The sequence below is a fragment of the Ambystoma mexicanum genome, chromosome 5q, assembly GCF_040938575.1.
Source record: "Ambystoma mexicanum isolate Mex_15411 chromosome 5q, UKY_AmexF1_1, whole genome shotgun sequence".
Taxonomy (NCBI): domain Eukaryota; kingdom Metazoa; phylum Chordata; class Amphibia; order Caudata; family Ambystomatidae; genus Ambystoma; species Ambystoma mexicanum.
Window position 1 is genome coordinate 361197512 of NC_090933.1, and position 23558 is coordinate 361221069.

The following is a 23558-nucleotide window of genomic DNA, read 5'->3' on the forward strand; positions in this document are numbered from 1 at the left end:
TGGCCACTCCCGCAGGGAAACTATCACAGTCGAGGGAAAAGGCCAGGTCAGTTGAGCTAGCCAGCGAAAAAGACTAAGCACTGAGTTGCCCACGGCTGTTAGGCAGAATTGCATGGAGTACCCTCCGGGACCACCACATACAATTAAGACTACAGGTGTATGTTAGGGTGAATTCTCATTCTATGGCTAATTTCCCTTACCTATAGAGTCCCCCAGCAGCTTTGCTGGATTTGAAGGGTTTGTTTCTTTTCTCCTGCTAAGAGTGAGACTCTCTTCCCCACTCTTAGGCATTTTTGCTATGTGTGTTCTAGGCTATTTTTGTGTTTTAATGTCTATGGGGTTTTTCTCACCGCCATAGGAACCATCTTTGTTCACATGTGTTACACACCACCCTCAGTGCAGTGACAAAGGGGTGTCGTAGCGACCCCCAAACATAGACTCCATACCCTGGGACTGACTACTGTCTCCCAGGGCATGTAAAGTACCAATTGACTTTACTAGTCAATTTCTATGAACTAAACCAGTTCAAACCATCTTACTATGGAGGTACTGGAAAGGGTTAATAGTTTTTCCCTTATGTTAATTTTCGAAAGGGTACCGTACAGTCCCTCTCTCAAAAGTTTCTGGCTGGTGGCAGTGGTTACTAGCATAAATATTCGGCCGCCAATATTTTCCTATAGGATTTTCTCATTGTTCGAGGCTACCACTTTTTTTGGCAGCCGCCAACATACCGCCGGTGCATTTTAATATTAACTTTACTACGGTAGGTTTTATTTGCCAGCACTTTAATATAACTTCTTTCTCTAAACTCCTAAACCAGGTCGGGATCCTTTGTTCGTCCGTTTGGCGGGCTTCTGCCAAGAAGCCCTCCTTTTGGCGCCACTGAGTCTGGGGTGGGTCCATTGTGTGGGAGGGGGAGTAGGATCACTGGACAGGGTTGCCTCAGCAACCCATGTCGCACTCTATCCTGATAGGCTGGAGGGTCTCTCGCCAAGACGACCACTCCACTGTATGAATGGGGATCTTTTTGCATAAAAGAAAGGTCCTGAGGAAGGAAGAGCAAGACGTCGCCACTGGAACTAAGAAGCCGAAGAGGAGAGAAGCCAAAGACATCTGCAACGACTGAACCACCGGTGAAGCCCTGCTGCAACGTCTCACCACTTTTCTCCACACGACGAGAGAAGATCTTCACCTGAAAGAGCCTTCTTCCCTTGAGCTGGTGGGGCCAACAGTTTGCCAATCGCCTTCCCGGACCTGCCTTGGTCGAATCGCCAGTACCCTGTACTCGAAGGCCGGATAGCCAGGCACCAGTCCACCCGGACCGTGTTTTAAAGGAGCGTACCTTTTATTCGTCGGGCAGCCCCGCGGCTGGTTTCATCCCTGAGTAGTGCAGTAACTCGAACCTTCCTCCACGACGAGAGCTTCTCTTCCTCTGCTGGATCCCCCGAACTTTAGGAACTACCAGGAACAACCGCCACCGCAGGAGCCACTTCTTCATTTTAAAGGTACAATGTTCCGCCAGGCCGCCCTTACTTCGCGGTAGCACTAAAGTTGTTTTAAATCCTTTACCTACCTGTTGGGTTGGCCACCCCTCTCTCTTAACATTGTCTTTCACCTTCTGCATCCACCTTTTCGAAATCGTTAACCAAAGACCTGACTGCAGCTACAAGAACATTTTGCTCCTGGACCCTTGCCCTGTAGCACTGACTCTGGCTACATTTGTTAGAACTGCCTTCTTTAGATTGATTCTCAACTAGAACTGTGATGGTGCACCTACTTCTTATAACTACCCTTTTCTTCCCCTTTTTAAACCTTGTGAAATGCCATTTTGGTCAGTTTTCATTAAGTATTTCCTATAATGATGCACTGTCTTGCTTAAACTGGTTCACAAACATATGGAAAGTGTGGCTAGGGTGTGTAAGAAGTTATTTCTATATAACTTGTGCTTTCCCTCCCTTGTGAGAAATTGCTAGAGTATCCCTTGTGTGTGGTTTTCACTGTGCCGTTTGGCTCAGTTTTCACTCTGGTTCACTTGGTCTACAATTTAACTAGGGAGTGTGTATATTTTTCCTTTGACTTATTTTAACTTGCTTGATGACTGTGATACATGTGTTTTATTAGAAGTGTATAAAATAAATATATATATATACTTTTTAATAGAATACTTTGGTCAGTGTTTCCTTGTGCCATAGTACTGTAGACCTATTGTGTAAACCCTGAATACTGCTCATCTCCCTCTTGAGATAAGTCTGACTGCCCAGCCACAGCTGCCAACTAAATCTTTGTGGTACAGACTGATACCAAAGGGGATTTATTGCTCTCACCTGTAGTCCTAATCTTCTGTAGTGCTCCCCAAGGGAACTGCACAGGATTCTGCCTAACAGTGTAAGCAAAAACCAACCTTTGTTATAAGTCTGTACTACACAGTTTGTGGTAGTGAGCTGAGTAGCCAGGCTTATTTCAAGAGGGAATGTGAGCAGTAAAAGGATGTTACACAGAGGTCTTACAATCGCAGTGGTTCAAGTAGAGACTTACACTCAAGGTTTCTTGGTAAAACACTTATTAATTTTACACAATCATTTAGAAAACATTCACTAGAAGGAGGCAACTTAATATTATACACAAACACAATTCAATACCAAACCAATATGTTTCTGAACAAATTAGGCTCCCCTGAAATAGGAGCAAAATGGCATTTCCGTTACTTTCAATGGGAGTAAAAAGGCACAAGTTAGCAGAATAGATCACAAATACTTTCTTAGGCGGAGCATATAGTTTTAGTTCACTAGAGACTCGATTCAGTTCAATAGGCCTAGGCTAAAGTCAATGCACTAGTGTCTTGGATAGGAAAGAGCAGTTCTTGAAGTAAACAGTAAATTCTTTTCCAAAGTTCACCGAAGTAGTTTGTACGAAAACGAATCATATGTTGGGTCACAAGCTGATTAGGCCTGCAAGTTGGGGAAGTTCAGCGAACTTTCACCGCGAGAGGTAAGTTCTCTCAATCGGGTTGGCACAGTATGAAGAACAAGATGCAGCAGAAGACGTTGGTTCCTGGCAGTTCCTGCAGATCGCACTGTTTCTGAGCCTCAGTCATGTGCACAAGAGGTAGGACGTCTGGGGACTCCAGCACTGCACGGGATCGTCAGAAAACGCGGACAAAATGAATCACTTCAGTTCCAGTAGCTGTAATTCAAGCACACAAGCTGGTGTCCTTCCCCCTGGTTAATCCTAACCAGCTCTGAGAATGGTATCCAGGTGGCTTACGAGTTGATTCGTGCCACCAACTCCAAGGAAGAAGTCGTCCTTGAAGGGGCTTCTCTGTCGAGATGAACTTGGCAAATCGGACCTGCAGCAGGGCTTCGCCGGGCAAAGCAACGGTCCAGGAGTTGCAGCAGCCGCCCTCTTCCAGCTCTTCTTTGGTTCTTTCGTTCCAGTGGTCGCCTCTGCTTTCCAGTCCACGAGACTCGCCTTTTAAACAGTGTTCTCCCTTTCATTACAGCTTAGCTGCCACTCACCCAGCAGGGTGGCTGTCCTTGCCGGACAGTCAGCCAGCCAATCACGCCAGAGTGCATTTGGGTCTCCTAGGAAACTAAGCACTGGGAGTTTCGGGCACCTCCCTCACTCCCTGCCCACCCCAGACACTCAGATGCCAGAGGCGGTCTTCAGCCCTGAAGCCCGCCAAAGGCATAGAAACAAAGGGACCAAACCTGGTTTGGCACGTAGAGACAAACACTAGAAGGACCTTTCCAAAAAGAAATGGTGAAAAAAGAAGACCGGGACCTGTTTAAACAAAGGGGCTTAAGGCACCATCTTGAAAAACATGACTCCCGCAATTTTTAGCTACCGGTGTTCGCAGTCGGGAAAAATGATGGTAGTTCGTTGTAAAACCACTGCCACCAGCCATTTCAATAGGAAAGGGTAGCATTTGACTGCTACATGAGTTTCTAGACACAGGGGATACCAGATAACCTCTCCAGCACTCTATAGGAAGATAGTGTGTGCTGGGTCCAGGAATTTAAAAAGACTAGTAAAGACAGTAGTTGAAGGTATTTAATTTAAACCTTGTGGAAGTCTAAAAGACATCCCTATGTCACTGCACTGAAGGTGCTGTGTTACACACATGAAAAGATGCCTATGGAGTTATCTAAAACTCCATAATCCAAGAACACAAGAGCAAAACACACATCAAAATACATGCGAGTGGAAAGAAAAGCTCACACTCTTTCCAGGTAAAAAAAAATAAGTCCTCAGAATCCAGCAAAGTTGCTGGGGGTCTCTAAGGTGAAGGGAATTAGCACATTTTTGAGAATTCTCCCTAACAACGGCTACGAGCCGTCGACATTGGGCGAGAAGAGGCCCTCCAAGGGGCTGGTAAGGCTGTCATCATCAGGGAGGAAATCAATGACGGAAAGTGGCAAGTCAAGACACGAAGCAGAAGCACAAGTCAAGGTCAGTGAAGGAGGCTAAAGAAGCCTCATCAAAGACATTGCTCCTTTCAGCGGGAGGATGTAGGGAACACCTAAAACCCTGGGGCTAGCGAAGGCCAAACACAGGGACCCTCAGTCTTCTCCGGCCATAGCCGCAGGCCCCTCATCGCCTTCACCTTTGCCTATGCTGAAGAGGCAAATACACTCGTCGACGAAGCCTGTAGCTACACTGAGGACATAAGCACCCTTCACCCTCATTGATGGAAATGGAGCGTGCAAAGACGCCTAAGGTGGGCCCAAAAACAGTGACGAAGCACAGACATAAGGCCACCTCACCTATGAGACACCGGGCAGGTAGCCCATCAACGACTCTGCATAAATCCTGCTTATCCACGGCGCTCCATAAAACCTGCGTGTACACGGCGCTCCATAAAACGGCTTGTCCACGGCGCTCCCTAAAACCGGCTTGTACACAACGATCCATAAAACCAGCTCATCCATGGAACTCAATAAAAATGCCTCTGCCGTGACGCACCACATATCCGGCTCGTCGACGACGCTCCAAAAAAGCCGGATCGTCGACAAAGTCCACAGAGAAAGACCACACAGATAAACTGACACCTCTTTGTTGCCTAGAGCGACTGCAGTGGGGAAGGAAAAATGCCCAGGACACAATGCCACAGAAGAGCGGCTCATCATCGTCGTTGATGCTAAAATGCAAAATTCCTCAGGTGCAGTTCCTACAGCTTCCTGATCCAAATAAGTCAACACCTCCGGTGACAGACCACCAGCTGGTAGAACATATACATCAAGTCTCCCCAATTCAATACTCTGAAGTGATTCCTGAAGAGATATTGCAGTATGAGATCGGCACCAACTTTGCGACCCAACAGCAACAGTCCCAAGTGTCAGACTCAGAAGAGTCAGTTATAATGCAAGAAGAGGCCCCAACTAGCCCTCCGACACCAGGGAGGCAAATCCCAGAGGTAGGCCAATTGATTGAGGAGCCGCTGGGGGAGGCGGGCCCAATTCCGTTCCCAGGAACCTCACATAGAAGCCTTGCAAAGGGAGCTAAGGGCACTGTTATCAAACCCACAAGCCTTGCTGTCCATACAGGTGCTCTCTTCGTTGAAAAGGATAATCACAAACTTGATGCAGCACTAGTGAGGCCAGTAATGCCAGCCTTGCAACCTTCACAGCGTTTCATCACTCTTGGTCACATAAATCTTCCCATATGTTTCTCTGCCCTTGAATTTCAGGTGTGCCACAAAATATACTATTATGTCAATTTTACTTGGATTGTATCCACCCGTCTTTTTGTCAGATGGCAACAAATCGCATACCTTCCTGCACACTATTTTCGTATATATCACGAGACCTCAATGACAACTTTGTCCCCAAATCTTCATCATTCGCATACTCTTTCCTTCACCATCTATTTCTGCGCACAAACTGTCACATTCCTCATCGCATCTCACCATATTTACTGTTACCACTTCTACTTGCTCATCGTCCTCATCACCTGATGATTGTTGAGCTTCCTCATTTACATATAATACTTTTCTACTTCCCCCAACAGAATAATTATTACAGCAGTTAGCATAGTGGTGCCATCTTTTACATTCAGAGAATGTTATTTTCCTCCCTGGGCATAGATGAGCGCTTGCAAAATGATTTGTGCTAGCACATCTGAAACAGGCTCTCCTTAGTTTGCTGTCCCTTTTGCCTCTCCCCTTTATTTTCACCTAAATCACGAGAGCATTGCCAATTAGCTCTACCGTACTTTTTTCGTCCAGTCCCCTTTCCTCTATACTGTATGGGTGTCCCTTGCAAGAGATGGGAGACGGAACCTTTTTCACCAGAAAAAACCTTCCTCCCCTTTAAATTTAGAGGCACGCGAGGGTGCAGCCCAGGGAGCATGCGCTGCCCTGACTCTGCCCTCCGGCGCCACACCTCAGTTCCCTTTTCCATGTCGACAGGAACGTGCGCTCCTGGGTTTGGCTCCGGCAATGTAATTCCATGCGCGAATACTTCTTCTCTTTGTCTTCTTTTTTGTCTTTTTATCATTTAGGTACTCGGTCCTCAGGCGCCACGCACTTCCCTGGCGCATGTTGACTTCTACAGTGTTTAGCAGGTGTCCATCCTACAACGGCTCTTCCCTACCTAAAACCCCAACGCCCTTTCCCTACGTTGCCTTGGCCCAAACCACGGTTGGCAATCTTGCTCAGCGTGTGACTCGCTGTCCTCAAAAGCGCTGAAAAGCAGACTAGCAAAGTGGAGAGCTTTTCCAGAGATCGCCTCCAGAGGACTTCAAGAACTTTGTGAAACATCGAAACAGGCCCAAGGTAGGGCCGATATTCTCCATCGCACCCCGCAAGGGAGACTCCTTCCCAGGGACTCTCCCGTGTGGGTGCTTCTACCAGCATGTGCACCGAGGCTGCTACAGATACTGGCCCCCGGGCCGAGGGGTCCGTGGATCCTCCCGGTGTCAGTGTTGCGGGACCAAAAGGTTCTTTTACCGGGTCTTCACCCGAGGGGCTCTGCCCTTATAATGGCACCATGACTGAGGTGCTACGCCCTAATGCCGGCAATACGTACGAGGGGAGTGCCTAAGCACAGCTCTACCGACCACCCGGGTCGAGGGTGCCACATCTAACGGGCCTAGGCCCGAGGAGCAGGGTAGGCCTTGTGATCCACATGTCTTGGAGGAGGCCGGGCCCAGCGGGCCGAGCAACACGTCACAGGCACGTGGCAGGCAGCCTGAAAAAATGGCCGCCGTGCCAGAATGAGGCACCCGTCCGACACCATTCCCCGAATTCAGCGAAGAACTAGTGTCAAGGTGAGACTGGCTTCAACCAGGTACGTGGCCTACAGCCTACCACTATTACATGCAGGGCAGCTTTCCTTTGCGTCCATAGGGACAGGGTATGCAGCAGGCACAGCAGCCTCTCGCTACCCCATCAGCACCCTCTGCCACCGCTTCAGTTAGTGAGGAGGTTTTCTTCGAGAGGTTCCTCGGCCTCATGAAGTCCCCTCGGATGGGCATTATCCTCAAAGACGCCATCAGGGAAGTCATTCCTGCCATGCTAGCGGCACCACAGATGCCTCCATTGGCACCCCAGGCCCCGGCGCAGCCGCCTCCTCCGGCTCCCCAGCCGGCTCCTCCTGCGCCGCCTCTTCAGCCTCTGGCCGCGGTCCCTGTACCTCAGCCTCTGGTGCCAACTACTCCTCCTCCTCCTCCACAGGATCCCCCAGATCCACAGGATCCAGACCCGCTATCCTCAGCCGGGGTCTTCCATGAACGTCTTGCTGGTCTGGCAGAGTATCTGGCCTACCCCAGTCCGAGGTCGATCAGTCGGCAGAGGGGGTTCTGGCTGAAGTCCTCACACAGTGCCCTCTGCCAAATCAGGGATTCCTGTGCAGACCGATGTAGTCTCCCTGGCCAAGAAGGGCTGACTCAAACCCCACTCGGCCCAGCCGGTCAATCGACGCCTGGACGCCAAGTACAGGCAGATGGAGGGGGATACATTATTGCTCTCGGCCCATCCTCGGCCGCACTCCTCAGTGATTGCTGCGGCATCACTGTACTCCAAGCCTGTTGTCCTCAGCCTCCTCCTCTACGGCACTGCTAGGCAAGGAGGAGAAGATCTTGGAGGCGTATGGCAAGGCGCTCTATTCCAATGCATCCTTGCATCTTCGTCAGGCCAATGCAGATGCCATGCTGGCTGTCGCCAACCAAAGATTATGGTGGGAAATTGTGGACTCCCCGCCCAGAGCCAATCACTTTTTAAGGTGGGGCTAGCCGGGGCTAAGCTGGTGGCGCACGATCTCCTGGAATCCACAGTGGCCGATATTGACATCTCTGACCATGCCATCTGCATTGCCACGGACATGGGAAGGGCAGCCTGGGTCCGGGCAACAAAATTCAACCGACGTCCAGGAAAGCATACTAGATATACCGTTCGGCGGTTGGGGGGGGTACCTGTTCCACTCCTCCGCGGACGAGGAGCTGGACAAAAAGAAAAATGGCTCACAAACGGCCAAGTCTTTATCCATCCTTACAAAGACCACGCCCAAAGCGTACACCTAATCTTAGCAGCGCTCCGAGAGGGGTCGTACATATGGAGGTTTCCGAGGCTTTCAGGAACGTAGATCCAGGCAGCCGGACCGCTCGCCGTCTCTGAACCAGCGCAAACAGCAAAAGGGGGGGAGGAGGAGAAAGGGCTTTTTCCAGTCCCCCTCCTCCGCGACAGCCTCCGAGGGAAAGAAGGCATGACACGCCCCTTCGGGTCCACGTGTCTCCGGTTGGGGGCAGGCTTGCTCTACACACACATTTCTGGTGCCAGAATTTCGTGGACCCCTCTATCCTCTCCGTAGTATCCGCCTTCCTATCCCAGACTCTCCTCCCCTCCACTTCCACAGGTTGGGACAGCAACTCTTTTGGCGGAGATCCAGTCGCTCGTAGAGAGCCAGTGTTATGCACCAGCCATGGAAGTTATGGTATAGGTGGAGATACACCTAACATGGATGCCTTTCTATGTCCAGTCAACGGTCTAGCCTTCCACCAAGATGGCGTCCGGAGCGTATATACGCATCGCGCACAGTAACAACGGTGCGTTGTATCATCGTTAATTTCTAACTTTGTTCGTTGCCCCTTTGCTCGTGTTTTTCTGTCACACAGAAGACCTTACCTTCTCCTTCTTGCCTTAGCCTTTTCTCCCTTTCTGCATTCACTCGCGGTGCTACCCCTTTCAGGTGTTTACTCATCAGCAGTTTATTCTGGTAAGTTCACGGGAGTTCCTTTTCTCATTTCTTCGGTTTTCTGTTCCTTTACTTGTATTTTACTTTCTTTCTAATTCTGCCTTATCTACTACCTTTATTCTCATTATTCCTTTTTATTCTGCCTTTTCGCCTTTCTGAGGCTCTGTCTGCTTCCAGTTCCTTTACCAGTGAACTCCCTCACTGCTGCAATTATACTACGGTGCCGCAGCTCCTGGTACCGTAGTTTCCTACGAAACCGCTGGTCCTACGCACCGCCTGCCTTCTGCGGTACCTGCCGAGTCTTGCAGTATCCCCAGACAACGTCTGCCTTCTGCGGTGCCTTTTGGATTACAGTTCTCTTCGAACAGTGTCTGCCTCCTGCGGTGCATGCTGGATCTTGTAGTTTCTCCATACTACAAGTCTGTTCTTGTCCTTGATTACTTGACATTCTTCAGCATATCTACTACCCCTACAGACCCTTTGTCACCACAGCGGAATCACTGTTAACATATTGGATACTCCTTCCCACTATTGAGAAGATCCGCTACACAGGGTTTTTTGCCAACGGCTTTTTCCCTGGAGTTTTGGGACTGGCTCCTGGGAGATCACCGGATTTGGTACCCATCCAGTCAAGGTGGCCTCCGAGGAGCCACCTCCTTATTTACGTCAAAAAGAACCAAAAAGAAGAAGTAATCAAAGAAATACCGAAGAAGACCGGATTGGTCAACTTCTACTAGCTCTACCGGAGATTCAGGTGAGGAGGAGTTGGGGATAGAGAAAGGGGAAGTTGTACGTTTTGACAGCCAGGCAGTGGAGGAAGTCCCAGCCTCCCAGCAAGGCTTTGGCTTTTACTCCAAGATTTTAGCCATTCAAAAGAAGAACCAGGCGGGCCTGAGAGTTGTGCTGGACCTTTCCACCCTCAACCTCTCCTTACCCCTGAAAAAATTCAAGATGGTTACGCCAGCTTTCATAGCCGAGATATTGGACAGAGGAGACTGGATGTGCTCCTTAGATCTGAAGGACGCGTACCTTCATGTCTCGGTTTGGCAGCCCCATCGTTCTTTCCTACGTTTCAGGATCATGTGCTACCATTTTCACTACAAGGTCCTCCCTTTTGGCCTCAACTCGGCCCCCAGGGTCTTTACCAGACTCATGAATGCGGTGGCGGCCCTCCTCTGAGTGCTGGGCCTCCACGTCTACCCATACCTTGACGACTGGCTTGTCACGGCTACATCTCTGGAAGCGGTTCACCACTCTTCCCATGCCCTTATGAACACTCTGTACGATCTGGGCTTTTCGCTCAATCTCAAAAAGTCGCAGCTGCAACTCACGCAGACTCTATTTTTGGGCCTCATCTGGGACACCTGCTCCCAGAAGGTATTTCCTTCAGAGGACAAAATCTTGTCTTCAAGAGGGCCACCACCCACTTCCTCAACAGACAAGTGACCTCGGCATGGTGGTACCAACGTCTCCTGGGTCTAATGGCAGCGGTCCTATTAGCCGTCCCGCATACGAGACTAAGGATGAGGAGGATTCAGCTGCACTTTGCGGCCTCATGGAACCAGGAGCGGGGTTCTCAATTCGAGATGATCAACGTTCCTCCATCTCTCCGCCCGGACCTAACTTGGCAGTCCAGAGACTGCAACCTACAGATGGGCAAGCCCTTTCGACCGCCCACTCCGCAGGCCACCGTCACCACAGATTCCTCACTCAAGGGCTGGGGAGCAACCCTGGACGATCTATCTGTGCACGGTACCTGGACTCAACAGGAGCAGGAATACCACATCAATTGGCTAGAGCTGAACGCCATCTGGCTGGCGCTCAGGGAATTTCTACCACTTTTCATGGGCAAGGCTGTCCTCATTCAGACGGACAGCTCTACCAGCATGTACTACGTCAACAAGCAGGGAGGCACCAGTCCCCTCCGGTGTGCAGACTGGCGATCAGCATATGGCAGTAGGCCCTGGAAAACTACATTTACCTCACGGCAGTCCACCTCCCGGGGGAATCCAAAATGGAAGCGGACAGGCTCAGCAGGCCGGGAGCGGACAATTACGAGTGGCAGCTAAACGACCTAGTTATTCAGGAGATCTTCAACAGGTGAGGTCACCCCCAGGTGGATCTCTTTGCCACCTGGCACAACAAGAAGTGTCCCCAGTTCGGATCCTGGAAAGGGCATGGCCCCAGCTCTCTGGCCGACGCATTTCACCTCCAGTGGACTGGCATGAAAGCCTACGCCTTTCCGCCCACACCTCTGATTCAAAGAGTAATTTGCAAAATCAAGGAGTCTCGCCAACTCCTCATCATTTTAATAGCTCCATGGTGGCTGGCCAGGCCATGGTTTTCAGAGCTGCTCAGTCTCTCGGAGGTGCCCCCGGTTCACCTCCCGACAGGCCCAGCACATCATCTGGCACAGCAGGGGGAGCAGAGTAATCCACCTTGTGCCAGAGAAACTAGCCTTCACAGCGTGGTACCTGAGCAGGTAACGTTGCAGCAACTCACAGGCCAATCTGGGGATCATACAGGGCGCCAGGAGCAAGGCTTCCAGGGCCCAGTGCAAAAGCAAATGGACCAGATTCTGCCACTGGGCAGAATCCAAGGGAATCGACCCCCTGGCGTGACCTTGGACGATGTGCTATCCTTCTCGGCGCACCTCGCCCACTCAGGCATGCAGGTGGACACCTGCCGCACATACCTCGCAGCCATTGGGGCTTACAGGAACTCGGAGGAGGACATCTTCTCCTCCTCCAATCCCATCGTCAAGAAACACCTGACGGGACTCGCAAGACTCTAACCACCCGTCAAGAGCCTGCACCCTGTGTGGGACCTTAACATGGGCGCTCTGGTGCACAAACCGTTTGAGCCTATGGCGTCCGTGGACATCAGGCTGGTCACCATCAAGACGGCCTTACTAGTCGTCCTCACCCCGGCTCGTAGAGTCAGCGAAATCCAGGCGCTGGTCACCTCGGGACCATATACTATCTTTCAGAAGGACAAAGTAGTCCTGCGGACACACCCAGCATTAATGCCCAAGTTTCCATCTGCTTTCCACTTAAACGAGGAAATAGTACTTCCTATGTTTTTCCCGATACCAAGGAGGAAGCACAGAGAGTGCTGCACTGCGTGGATGTCAGGCGTGCCCTGAAATTCTACTTGGACAGGACCAAGGGCTTCCGCAAATCGGACGCCCTGTTTGTCACTTTCGGAGGCTCAAGACCAGGCTATCAGGCCTCTAAGGCTTCCATATCCCGCTGGATGGTCTCTGCTATTAAGGAAGTGTATTTGGGCCAGCACAGGCTGCTCCCGGCCAACATGCATACCCACGCAATCAGGGTCAAGGCAACGGCCATCGCATTCCAGTGCCATGTCCCTTGGCAAGTCATAAGCAGGATGGCCACTTGGGCCTCTCCCTCGGCTTTCTGCAAGCATTACTGTTTAGATGCCGGCTCTAGATCTGATACAGCTTTCTGACAGGCGGTTCTCAGGAACCTATTTGTTTAAGGATGGTCTCCTCTCCACCCCGGGGCTACAATCAGTTTTGTTTAATTTCTTTTTATTTTCAATTAACAACGTAAATACATACAACATACAAACATACGAACATTCAACTGGCATTTTGGCTTTTTCGGCGGATTCTGCCGTGGGGTCATCGTCTTAAAGTGTCCAACAACTTATCTGCCCAGTCTGTGGCTGCTTCCGCTTGCTGCCTCCGTGTCCATACAACGGTGTCTATTCTTCCATTCCTTGTGTCTCCCTGTCCTGGGCGCTCTGGTATCCCCCAGCCTCCTCCGGATCCTCCTCGTCGGTTTCCTCTTCTCCTCGTCCGAATAGATTCTGCACTAGGGAATTCCATGCCGCTATTTTCCCAGCCGTTTCCTCCTCCCCTCTTTGCACTGCTCTGATCCACACTGCAGTCTCCGCTAGTGTCCACTTTCGGAGGTCTGCCCACCATGCTTCTATGGTCGGGCCTCCTCTAGATTTCCAGGACATGGCTATCCTTCTTTTAGCTAGTATGCAAATCAGGTCTTTCATTTTTGCTAGGTGCACCCTGTCTCTGCCTCCTCGAGGGAAGAGGCCCAGTAAGTACCATTCGGGGTGCTCCGTCTGTATCTGGAGGCCACTGTTCGCTATTTTGGTCCTGATGCCTTCCCAAAACGTCTGTATCACCGGGCATTCCCAAAACATGTGCACCATGTCTGCCTCCTCGGTCGAGCACCGTGGGCACCCGCTGGGGTCACCTCCGCGTATCACTTTCATCCTCTTAGGTGTGAGGTACGCCCTGTGTGTCACGTACAACTGGGCCTGTTTGAACCTTGCGTTCCTGGACACTGGGGCTACAATCAGTTTTAATCGCCCATGCAGTATGGAGGAAAGGGGACAGGACGTAAGAGTAATTATAAATTACTCACCGTAGTGACTAACGTACCCTTAGTCCATAGTCCCCTTTCCTCCATACGTCCCACCAACCTCCCCCCTAATAATACTTGTCTCATTAGGCAATGTAAAATCTATTGTTGACGCGTCAATGGGGACTGAGGTGTGGTGCCGTATGGCGGAGTCAGGGCTGCGCATGCTCCCTGGGCCGCACCCCCGCGCGCCTCTAAATTTAAAGGGGAAGAAGATTTTGTCTGGTGAAAAAGGTTCCGTCTCACGTCCCTTGGAAGGGACGCCCATACAGTATGGAGGAAAGGGGACTATGGACTTAAGAGTACATTAGTCACTACAGTGAGTAACTTATACTTTTTTTTCTTTCCTTTACCAATATCTTTTGCTTGCTCTCCCACTCTCAAAATCTCACCAGGAGGACATTTAGTCTCCTTTTTATTTAGTTTAGCCACGCATGCCATTGAGTGCTCTACTCCTTTGCCAATTGTCACCACTTCATCCAGATTAGGCTCGTCTTTGAGCCACTGCTCTTCTCTTATTTTGTCGTTGCAGCAATGAATCATAAACTGATCCCTAATATGCTCTTCCAGTTTTTCACCAAAATGTACAGGTGAGGGATAAATGACCAGAGCAGTTAGGTGTTCTTCCGTTTCCCCTTCTTCTTGTGCCCTTGTACCAAAATTGTACCTTTCAAGGATGGTGCTGGTTTTAAGATTTAAATGTATGTCAAGTTAATGCAAAGCTGCATCAAATTCATTTGAACCTCCCTTTTCATCCAATTCTGATGGATCCGATAGTGTCTCATATATTCGTTGCCCTTTAACACAGAAAGTGCATTTGTAGTGACACATTCCAGTCCGTTGAAATGGTGTTTCCACAAGCTGCCCTCACATAATGAAGAAACCCCTTTTTCCATGGGGCCCATTTGATTCTGGCCGGTCCTAGGGCCGGCATGAATGCTGCAGTTCCCGGAACACCTGACATTGCCATTGTATTCCAGAGTACAACACGGCCTTGTTGAAGGGAAGAAAAAAAACAACTCTCTTCTCTTCTCCTTTCACTCTTTTTTGTGTTGTTTGTTCCACCCTCCTTTAAGTCTTTACAGACCTTTCACATTGGGACTTAGTCTCACATTAACACAAAGATGTGTTTCTCTGCCCCGTTTGCCTTCCTTCAGCATACACAGCTCTTCCCTTGTTGTCCTATCCCTCCGTGCTGGATCAGCTCCATTGTTATGACATGCAGTTTCCTGGCAACAGCAAACTTTGCTATCCGGCTGCGAAGATCCCTTCCTCTAATCACACGCAATGGTTGCTGTGTAGGCTGCAAGCAACCTCGCGCACGTCATCGCGTACTGGCAGTCTTTTGCTTGGGACGATAAGGAAGCACGCATGGCCCAGATTTCCTCCCCTTCCTGACTGCTGCTAGTCCTATCAGGAGGTGGGACCGATGTGGGCTACGTGCGTGGCGGCACGGGCAGGACTTATTTCCTCTCCTTTCTTCTGGGCATATGCCGGTCTCCTTCATCATTCGAGGCCTTCCCACTGGGCGTGGAGACCGCACCTTATCCCAGGTGCCTTTTGCTGCAGCGGGCAGGCTGCTACTTCATCTATCGGCAGCTCAGCAGGAAAGATTGAAAGTGCTGCGGTGCCCCAGGTAAGTCGGTGATTTGCTGGAAGTCGCTGTACTCTCAGGCTATTAACATCCTCGTTGCCAGTGAAATTATGTGGTCTACACTCGGTTTGGACAGGCACATCAATAGTTTATTGATAAGATCCTTAGAGCAAAACCCCCAGCGTTGCAAGCTGCTGCCTTGGTCTCCATCAGCTTCCCCTTTTCACAGCATAACATTCTCTTCTAGATTGTGCCACTGTGTTCCATTGGAAAGGTGCTTCACCCGGATAGAATCACAACATAACCGTGTTTATAGGGAGCACCTGTCTCCTTCAGCAGCAATATGCATGGATCCTTAGAAAGCTTTCAATAAGTTAGGTTGAGTCTACCTGAAATACACTCTGAGGATGTTCAGGTTTGGGAGCTGGTTTAAGGCCTTTGTAACTCTGTACTATGCTGCAAGAAGGATCTTTTTGACTAAAGTACTGTTTATGAACTGCTTTAAGTTGGGGAGAGGAAGCAGGCTTTGGCCCCCCTCCACTGTGCATCTGTGAAGTATATTGATCAGATCATGTGTAAGAGTTATTGATCTCTGTTTTGGATGCACAGTCTAGGTCTCCGCAGCAATGGTATTTGCGGTAATTGTAAGACAATAGAGGGGTCTCTGCACACCATGTTGCAGACTTGCTCAAGGTTCGGGCAATTTTGGCTTGATGTGTTGAAAATTATTAATTTGATGCTCCGTATCCTCAGGGTCGCTGATGTAGGGGATTTAAGCATGCTGGTCATACTTGACTTGTCTGCAGCATTCGACAGTCGACTTTGACATTCTCACTTTTCAATTGTCTAAGGTGGCCCGGATGTTTGAGGAGTCATTTTCTATCAAATCGGACCCAGCAGGTCAAAATGTGAAAATACTATACTGACTCCTTGCCTGTTCTTTGTGGCGTACCACGAGGTCCTTCTCTTTCCCCCTTCTTGTTTAACATTCATGTTCGGCCTCAGTTAACCCTTTTTTGTGAGTTTGACCTAAGCTATCATTCCTACAACGATGGCACGCACATCTGTTAGGCTCAAGAATCCACCAGAACCAGCCCTACAGATAAGGGGTGTATTAGTCCCTTTTACTCTCTAAAAATAGGCAAATGCTCCCAAAAATAAAAATGGGGAGTACAAATAATCCTAACAAGAAAATGGGAAACAAACAGGTAGAACCTTATGCCCTTGCTCTCACCCGACACAGCTCCATGGATGTATTTGGACCAGTAGTGCACGTAGTCCTGCAGTAAGAAACTACCATTATTACTGCCTGGTCTGAAGAAGTAAACATGTATCTTTTAATGTGCATGAATAAACTGGTGCAAAGAAATCATTATTTCAAAAACATTTCTGAGTTAACATGTTTTGACTCGCTTTAAAAAAATAGTGAGTAAAATACTCCCACTTCCAAATCTTATCTGGAGCTGTGACTGGAAGCTATCAATCAGGTCCTAGCATGCACTCACAAAAAAAAAATTGCATGCTCAAAAATAAGTTCCAACTTGGAGTTAGATCTTAGATCCTGTAACTACAATCCCTTAAGCGCCTCCCTCTCCACCACCGGTAAGGAAGCCCAACCCTCCCCTGCGCAGCACCAGCCACATACCCACTAAACCGCTTCAAGCTGTAAGCTACTGAACATCTTCTTGTCTGCATTCGTGCTCCAACTGCGCCACCGTAATACCGAGCCTCCTACAACCACAAATTGCTCGCAGCGTTTAAAACTCGCCTGAGAGACATTCCCATGCAAACCCAGCCCAGCAACCTCTGCAGCAGAGTTGCACATAGAGTGTATGCGTGATTACCTGCATGAACGTCTGCAATGCGCCTCTGCCTACCTGCCTAGAGTACCTATGCTCACATTAGCAAATTTTATTCTAGATTATGCGAAACTGTCTTTGCAACATGCATGACTGCCTAACAGATTGCCTGTGCTGATCTACTCTGGCCCACACTAGCAAAGTCGCACTCACTGTTCTTTGCTTCTGCTCCAGCAACCTGCCACTAACCTATTTTTCTATTTTTGCCTAAGGTGGCAAAGTCAAACCTAATTGTGTGCCCTACTTACTATCCACTGTCATCCCAATCCTGCCCATACTAGTAAAGTTGCATCTAGACTGTGTGTAAACAGCTACTACCAATCTATTCTTGACTACAATAGCAAAGTTGCATTTAGATTGTTTTTGCATCTGTTTTAGTAACTAGCCATTGCCAACCACTTTTGCCTATAGTAGCTAAAGTCGCAACTAGACTGTATGTAAGCAGCTATTACCAATCTATTCTTGACTACAATAGCAAAGTTGCATTTAGACTGATTTTGAATCTGTCTCAGCAACTTGCCACTGCCTACCTATCTCTGCCTATAGTAGCCAAGCCGCATCTAGATTGTGAGAACCTGCTTTAGCACGAGCCAACATAACATTTGGTATTCGCCTTCACTGCTGGCCCTGATTGGCATCTTTAGTTCTGCCTAGCCAGAGCCTCCTGGCACTCTAGCCACCCATACAGACATACCATGTATTTGCTGCCATTCTACACTGTTCTACTTAGAACTATCCTCAACTTAATCACCCTACAAGACTTCAACATGTCCCAGCCACAAAACCACCTATCACATGTAAGTGTACCCTTTGAGATTGTCGATATGGCCACCAAACCTTGTAGTCTCCAACAGAGAAACCTTAAACTTCGAGCCAGACTCCCAAGAATCTATGATCCACTAACTAATGCCTACCCCACCACTAATCGCCCAAGGATCACCCTGCCTACCAATAACATCCCACGCCACAAGGACAACAACGCTAACACCCACTTCAGCTTAACTGTAGAATCTTTAGAGATCCCACTTCCTCCTCGGACTGTAAACCCAAAGATCAGTCGCCATCCCCCCCAAACAGGCATAAAAGGCGCATTAATAAATGCCTGCTCTATGGTAGCCCATGCCATAGATATAGCAGATATAATCCAAAATCAAAACATAGACTTCCTGGCCATTACCGAATCCTGGCTTCACCCTGCAGCTGGCCCAGCAATTATGCTAGCCATTCCAGACAACTATACTCTTATAAGACTGGCTCGCACCACTTGCAGAGGTGGAGGCCTCGCTATAATTGCTAAGAACAACCTAACGCTAAGACTCTCCACACCCCATAATACAAACTCCTGTGACTCTCTCACAGCCAAACTCACCATCGCCAACAACCAAACTATCACCATTCATTTGATATACCGACCACCAGGCCCTCTAGGCTCCTTTGAGGAAGACCTTACGAACTTACTATCTGACAACCTAAAATTCTTCACAATGCCTTCTACTAGGAGACTTCAATCTCGGATTTAGTGACCCACTAGACCCTAATGCTCTACAAATTAATAACTCCCTCGAAGAACTAGGATTCACCCAAAAGATCACAGAACCGACGCATATTAAAGGAAGGACCCTTGATTGGATTGCTGAACACAACTGCCCAACCTCCATTACCTCTGTAACGCCTCAGTCTTGGTCTACCACTACCTGATCTCCTTCACCCTAGAAGTCACATCACCCACAAACACCAGCAAGATAGCTCCTGCTGCGCCCACCAGAAACAAAAGAAATATTACGCCTGAAAATCTCATCCCCCTCATCCTCCCTACACTAAATTCCATCTCAGACCAGACTGACCCAGCTACCATGGTAGAACTGTACAACGAAGCAATGCTAGAATCTCTAGACATCATTGCACCGCTGAAGGTTAGAAAGAGCAAGCCCCGCCAACATCTGAACACCTGGTTTACACCTCATTTGAAAGCTATCAGACAAGAGAAACGTCTAAGAGCAGACCCCTCAGACCTCAACAAAAACAATCTGAATAAACTCTCCACTCTTTACAAAAAAGAAATTATCTCAGCCAAACAAACCTCCTACAACCTCTGAATTTCTCAAGCTAAATCTAATACTAAACAATTATTCGCCATTCTTAAAGAAGTAGAATCCTCCATTCAAATTCCTGACACCTGTCTGAAGGATAAAAACTGGTGCATGAGTATACAAAATGCCTTGGCCAACAAGATTACAATGCCCCAGGAGAAGATTAACAATAAAAAAGATACCATTACTGACCTCAATGGTACCACCCCTAAGACTACCACAAACCTCCTACCACTACTGCATTACACCACAACTCCACCCATACCACCAACCCCCAGTTTCCACTTTCGCAAAGTATCCACCAAAGAAGTTGAGAAAGTCATCCTCACCATTAAACCATCCAACTGTCAGGGCGACCCATGTCCAGCCCATATTATAAAAGACGCTGCCCGTGAACTTTCACCCTTCATCACAAAACGTATAAACGCTGCATTCACATCAGGTACCATACCTAGCAACTTGAAACACTCCTAGGTTCTCCCTCTCCTTAAAAAACAAACTCTCGACCCCTCTATCCCTACGAACTACCGCCCTATAACTACTGTGCCGTTCCTACTTAGTTTTGGATAAAGTAGCATACCTACAATTCCAGCACCATCTGGAACTAAATCACCTCCTACGAGTTCGTCAGTCTGGCTTCAGACCTCAGCATGGTACTGAGACTGCACTCCTAGACCTCAAAGCACAAATAGACACACTGAGGGACAAAGGTAAGACAGCACTCCTAATACTCCTTGACCTTTCTGCCGCGTTCGATTTGGTAGATCACACTATACTTTGCAATCACCTGGCCTCCGCAGCCTGCTTCTCCCAGGAGGCAGTTGCCTGGATCCAGTCCTCCTTTGATACCAGGACAATGCGAGTCTTCTCGCCCCTAGCAGCTGAGGACCCTGCACCTATATCATGCGGTGTACCCCAAGACTCCTGTGTATCACCCACCTTGTACAACATCTTCACAAAGCCCCTTTTCGATGATCTAAATGGTCTAGGTATCACCTACACTAATTATGCGGATGATACACAGATCCTCATCCCGTTGACGGGAGATTATGACAAGTATTTGGCCTTTGTGAACAGGGTTTACCTCATCCAGGCATGGATGGCCTCTCACGGTCTATGCCTAAATGATGACAAAACAGAACTCCTCATTCTAGGCACACCTTCCAACATCAAAAAACAAGGTCCTAACTATGCATCCCTCACAATCGATAACATTACTGTGGCCAAGGTAGTTAAAACACTTGGATTCTAGATAGACTCCACGCTCACCTTCAGTAAACAAGTTAATGCTATGGCCCCTATACCCGCAAGCTAATCAGAGCAGCCAAGCCCTTCCTCTCACCAAACAACTGCATCACATTCGCACAAGCCATAATCTTATCCAAATTGGATTACTGTAACGCCTTATACTTAGGCAGTAACAAATACATCATATCCAAAATTCAGACTCTTCAGAACAATGCCTTGAGAGCTGCCTTAAGTTTCCCTAAAACTGCCCATATATCTGACCTTAGGAGATCCGTCAATTGTCTTTCCACAAAAGATAAAATCCTCCTTAAAACTGCATCCTTGACGCATAGATGTCTTAACCACACAGCCCCACAATACCTCACAGACAGATTCACTAGACAAACAGCTTCTCGCCCACTAAGAAAAGTCAACTCTAACCTCCTAGTACCGAGATTCAAGCTGACTAAGTCCGGTGGGAGCAGCTTCCCAGTTAAAGCAGCACAATATTGGAACTCTCTCCCCCCTGCCTTAAGGGAAGACCTACCCTATCCACAATTCAGATCTAGTCTCATCCATTGGCTAAAGGAACATGATGTCTGACCCTACCTTACCTGCATCTGCCTGTATACCTAGTGTATATATGAGCCCTCAATGCTTCGTTATTTTTATGTGCTCCACTTCTATATTCATGTGATTTACTGTATATATTTATTTGCCTTACTGTTGTTTCATGCATACAGCATTGTAACCCCAGCTGTACTTATTTCTGTCCACTGTGTAACTAAGTTTAACAACCCTCTTGATGCTTTCACGCTCGAATACCTCTGGGTCTGGTGCGCAATATAAATAAATAAACAAACAAACAAACAAACTTAATCCCTCTAAGACCAAGTTTATTGTATTTGGCCCAAAAAAGACGGTCTTTCAGGGTCCGCTGCCACCCCTTTTTGATGCTCTGATCACCTTTTCCACCAAGGTTAAGATTTTAGGCTGTATCTGGCAGGTGAATTTAAGTTGCATCTCACATGTCAGTGAAGGTGAATCGATTTTTTTTAATCAACTTAACTTGTTGAGACCTGTCCTGCCCCTTATTGCAGAACCAGACCCTTCTGCTGTTGTGGGGACCTTGGTCAACTCCAGACTGTATTATTGTAATGCCCTGTTATTGGGCATTCCAGCCGACCAAACGCAATGCCTCCAAGTTTCTCACAATGCTGCACTTGCACTTCTTTATAGCCTCCCCAGGCCCACCTCAATCTCATTGTTCTGTAGAAACCTTCACTGGTTGCCAGTTCCTCAGAGGATTCTGTTCAAGGTCCTCTGTTTGATCTTTAAATGCATTAATTGCCCAACTTGTTTCCTTCGTTCTACTGGTCAACATTTTTTGACTATTCCCTCCTCCCGTATTTTGTACTGTGGAGAATGTTTTCCATCACTGGCTTCCGTGCCTGGAATTTGCTGCCTGTCAACCTTCGGAAAACAGATTCTTGCCCTTATTTCAGAAGAAGTTGCAAATATAGCTTTTTCAATGATCTCCTTCTTCTGAATTTTCCATCCATTGATTCCTGGTTTCGTGTCCTGATCTAACATCTGCGCCTAGATGCGTTTTCTGCCTAGTTCCTTACGGATTTGCACACTACAAATTCAAAAATCAAATCACTAGCGACCTACCCCAAGAACCGATGAGGGTTCTGGTAAACCTATGTGATCGCCTAAATAAGAATTCAAAGGCTTGCAGACACTGGTTTGTCAATGCTTTTGTGGTTGCTAGTATTGTGATCCTAAAACCCTTGAAATGTGATGCTTGGCTGGTGGCCAAATTGTGGGTGGCGGTCGCCTTCCTGCAGTCTAAGATGGAGAAAGTACTGTTTGAATGCTGTGTTGGCCCAGAAGGGTGTTTGTCTCAGTGGGGCTCATTCAGTGACCTTCATGGCTAATTGAAGCTTGGGAAGCCTACGTTGGCTAGTCATTTGCACTATTTTGTTCGGCAGCTCTTTCTAGGTGTTGTCTTCCCCTCTTGCTTTTCCCCTCTCTGTTTTGTGTCGCTCTCTGTTAAATCTCTTCCTATAACTTCTGAAGTGTTGTATCGATTAGTTTATGAAGCAGTTACTTTTTTTTTTCTTTACTGCAATGCTGTACTTTGAACACTTCTATACACACCTTGGTTGATGTATGCTGCCTTTCTTAATAAACCTTTCCATTGACAAATAAATATGCTTGTATGTCAAAGATATAGCAACGCTTATTTGTTAGATTCTTTACTGTGCACTCTAACCTTAACACAACATTACTGAAACATAATTTGTGGTGCAATATTTACCATAGTATTAAACCTGTTGCTCATTGTGATTACATGCAGGTGTACGTAAGAGGAGCCAGCACCAAGGGCCAGATGACATTTACTTGGATGATCTACAGGTTCTTGAGCCAAACGTTGCTGCACTTTATTTTCCGAAAAGGTATTTTAGAATAACAGCACTATTCGGTTATCGTGAAGTACAATATGCTTGTATCAGAATAGTAAGAAGTAAAGGGCAAACATTTCAGCTGCTAGCCGCCACCCATAAGAAAGTCAATTGCAACCTCAATTCTATACATACACACAGCATATCATGTCTTAATCGCCAAGAGTCAAATATCACTAGCCAATAGCTAGCACATGTTCACATCTCTGGAGACTTGCAAATTAATCCGTACTTGCCATCAGGAAGGCTATGGTGAACCGATCCTACCTGCTCTTTTGTATGCCTTTTTCTTAAACAGAATGTGGTCTATATCATTTAGGTCAGGTGAGAGAGCGTTAGCTCTCTGCCAAAGATCTTGCAGCAGTATGTAGGAGAGGCCTTGTATAATTAATTTGCTATGTGGCGCATTAAGAGTGCATCAAGTTGAAAGCTTGGTACTAGTTTCTGCCATTTTGGGCAAATGTGCAAGTTGTGCAGGCAATTGTCGAATGCTGCTTTTAAGTGTTTTTGTTTCTATGCTTCTTGATACATTGATATTCTGCTTTTGTGCTGCATTTAAGTGGTAAATGATATAATGAGGCTCCCAAGTATAATCCAAACCACCAACTCCTCTGTGATGTGGAGTATGCCTTTTATTTGAGCCATTGCATCTTAACTAAGGCAGTATATTCGCAATTACTATCTTGGAATTGTAGTTCATGCCTACCAGGTAGGTAGGTAGGTCGG

General features: G+C 47.9%; 1 protein-coding gene across 4 annotated transcripts in view; it reads left to right on the forward strand.

The window, feature by feature from the left end:
- LPIN2 (lipin 2) overlaps positions 1 to 23558 on the forward strand; it is an 819298-nt gene that overhangs the window by 413479 nt on the left and 382261 nt on the right. For all 4 annotated transcript variants that reach the window (XM_069620856.1, XM_069620855.1, XM_069620857.1 and 1 more), the window contains one exon: positions 22727 to 22826. In XM_069620856.1, coding sequence (XP_069476957.1) covers positions 22727 to 22826 — 100 coding nt within the window. The remainder of the gene's footprint in view (positions 1 to 22726; positions 22827 to 23558) is intronic.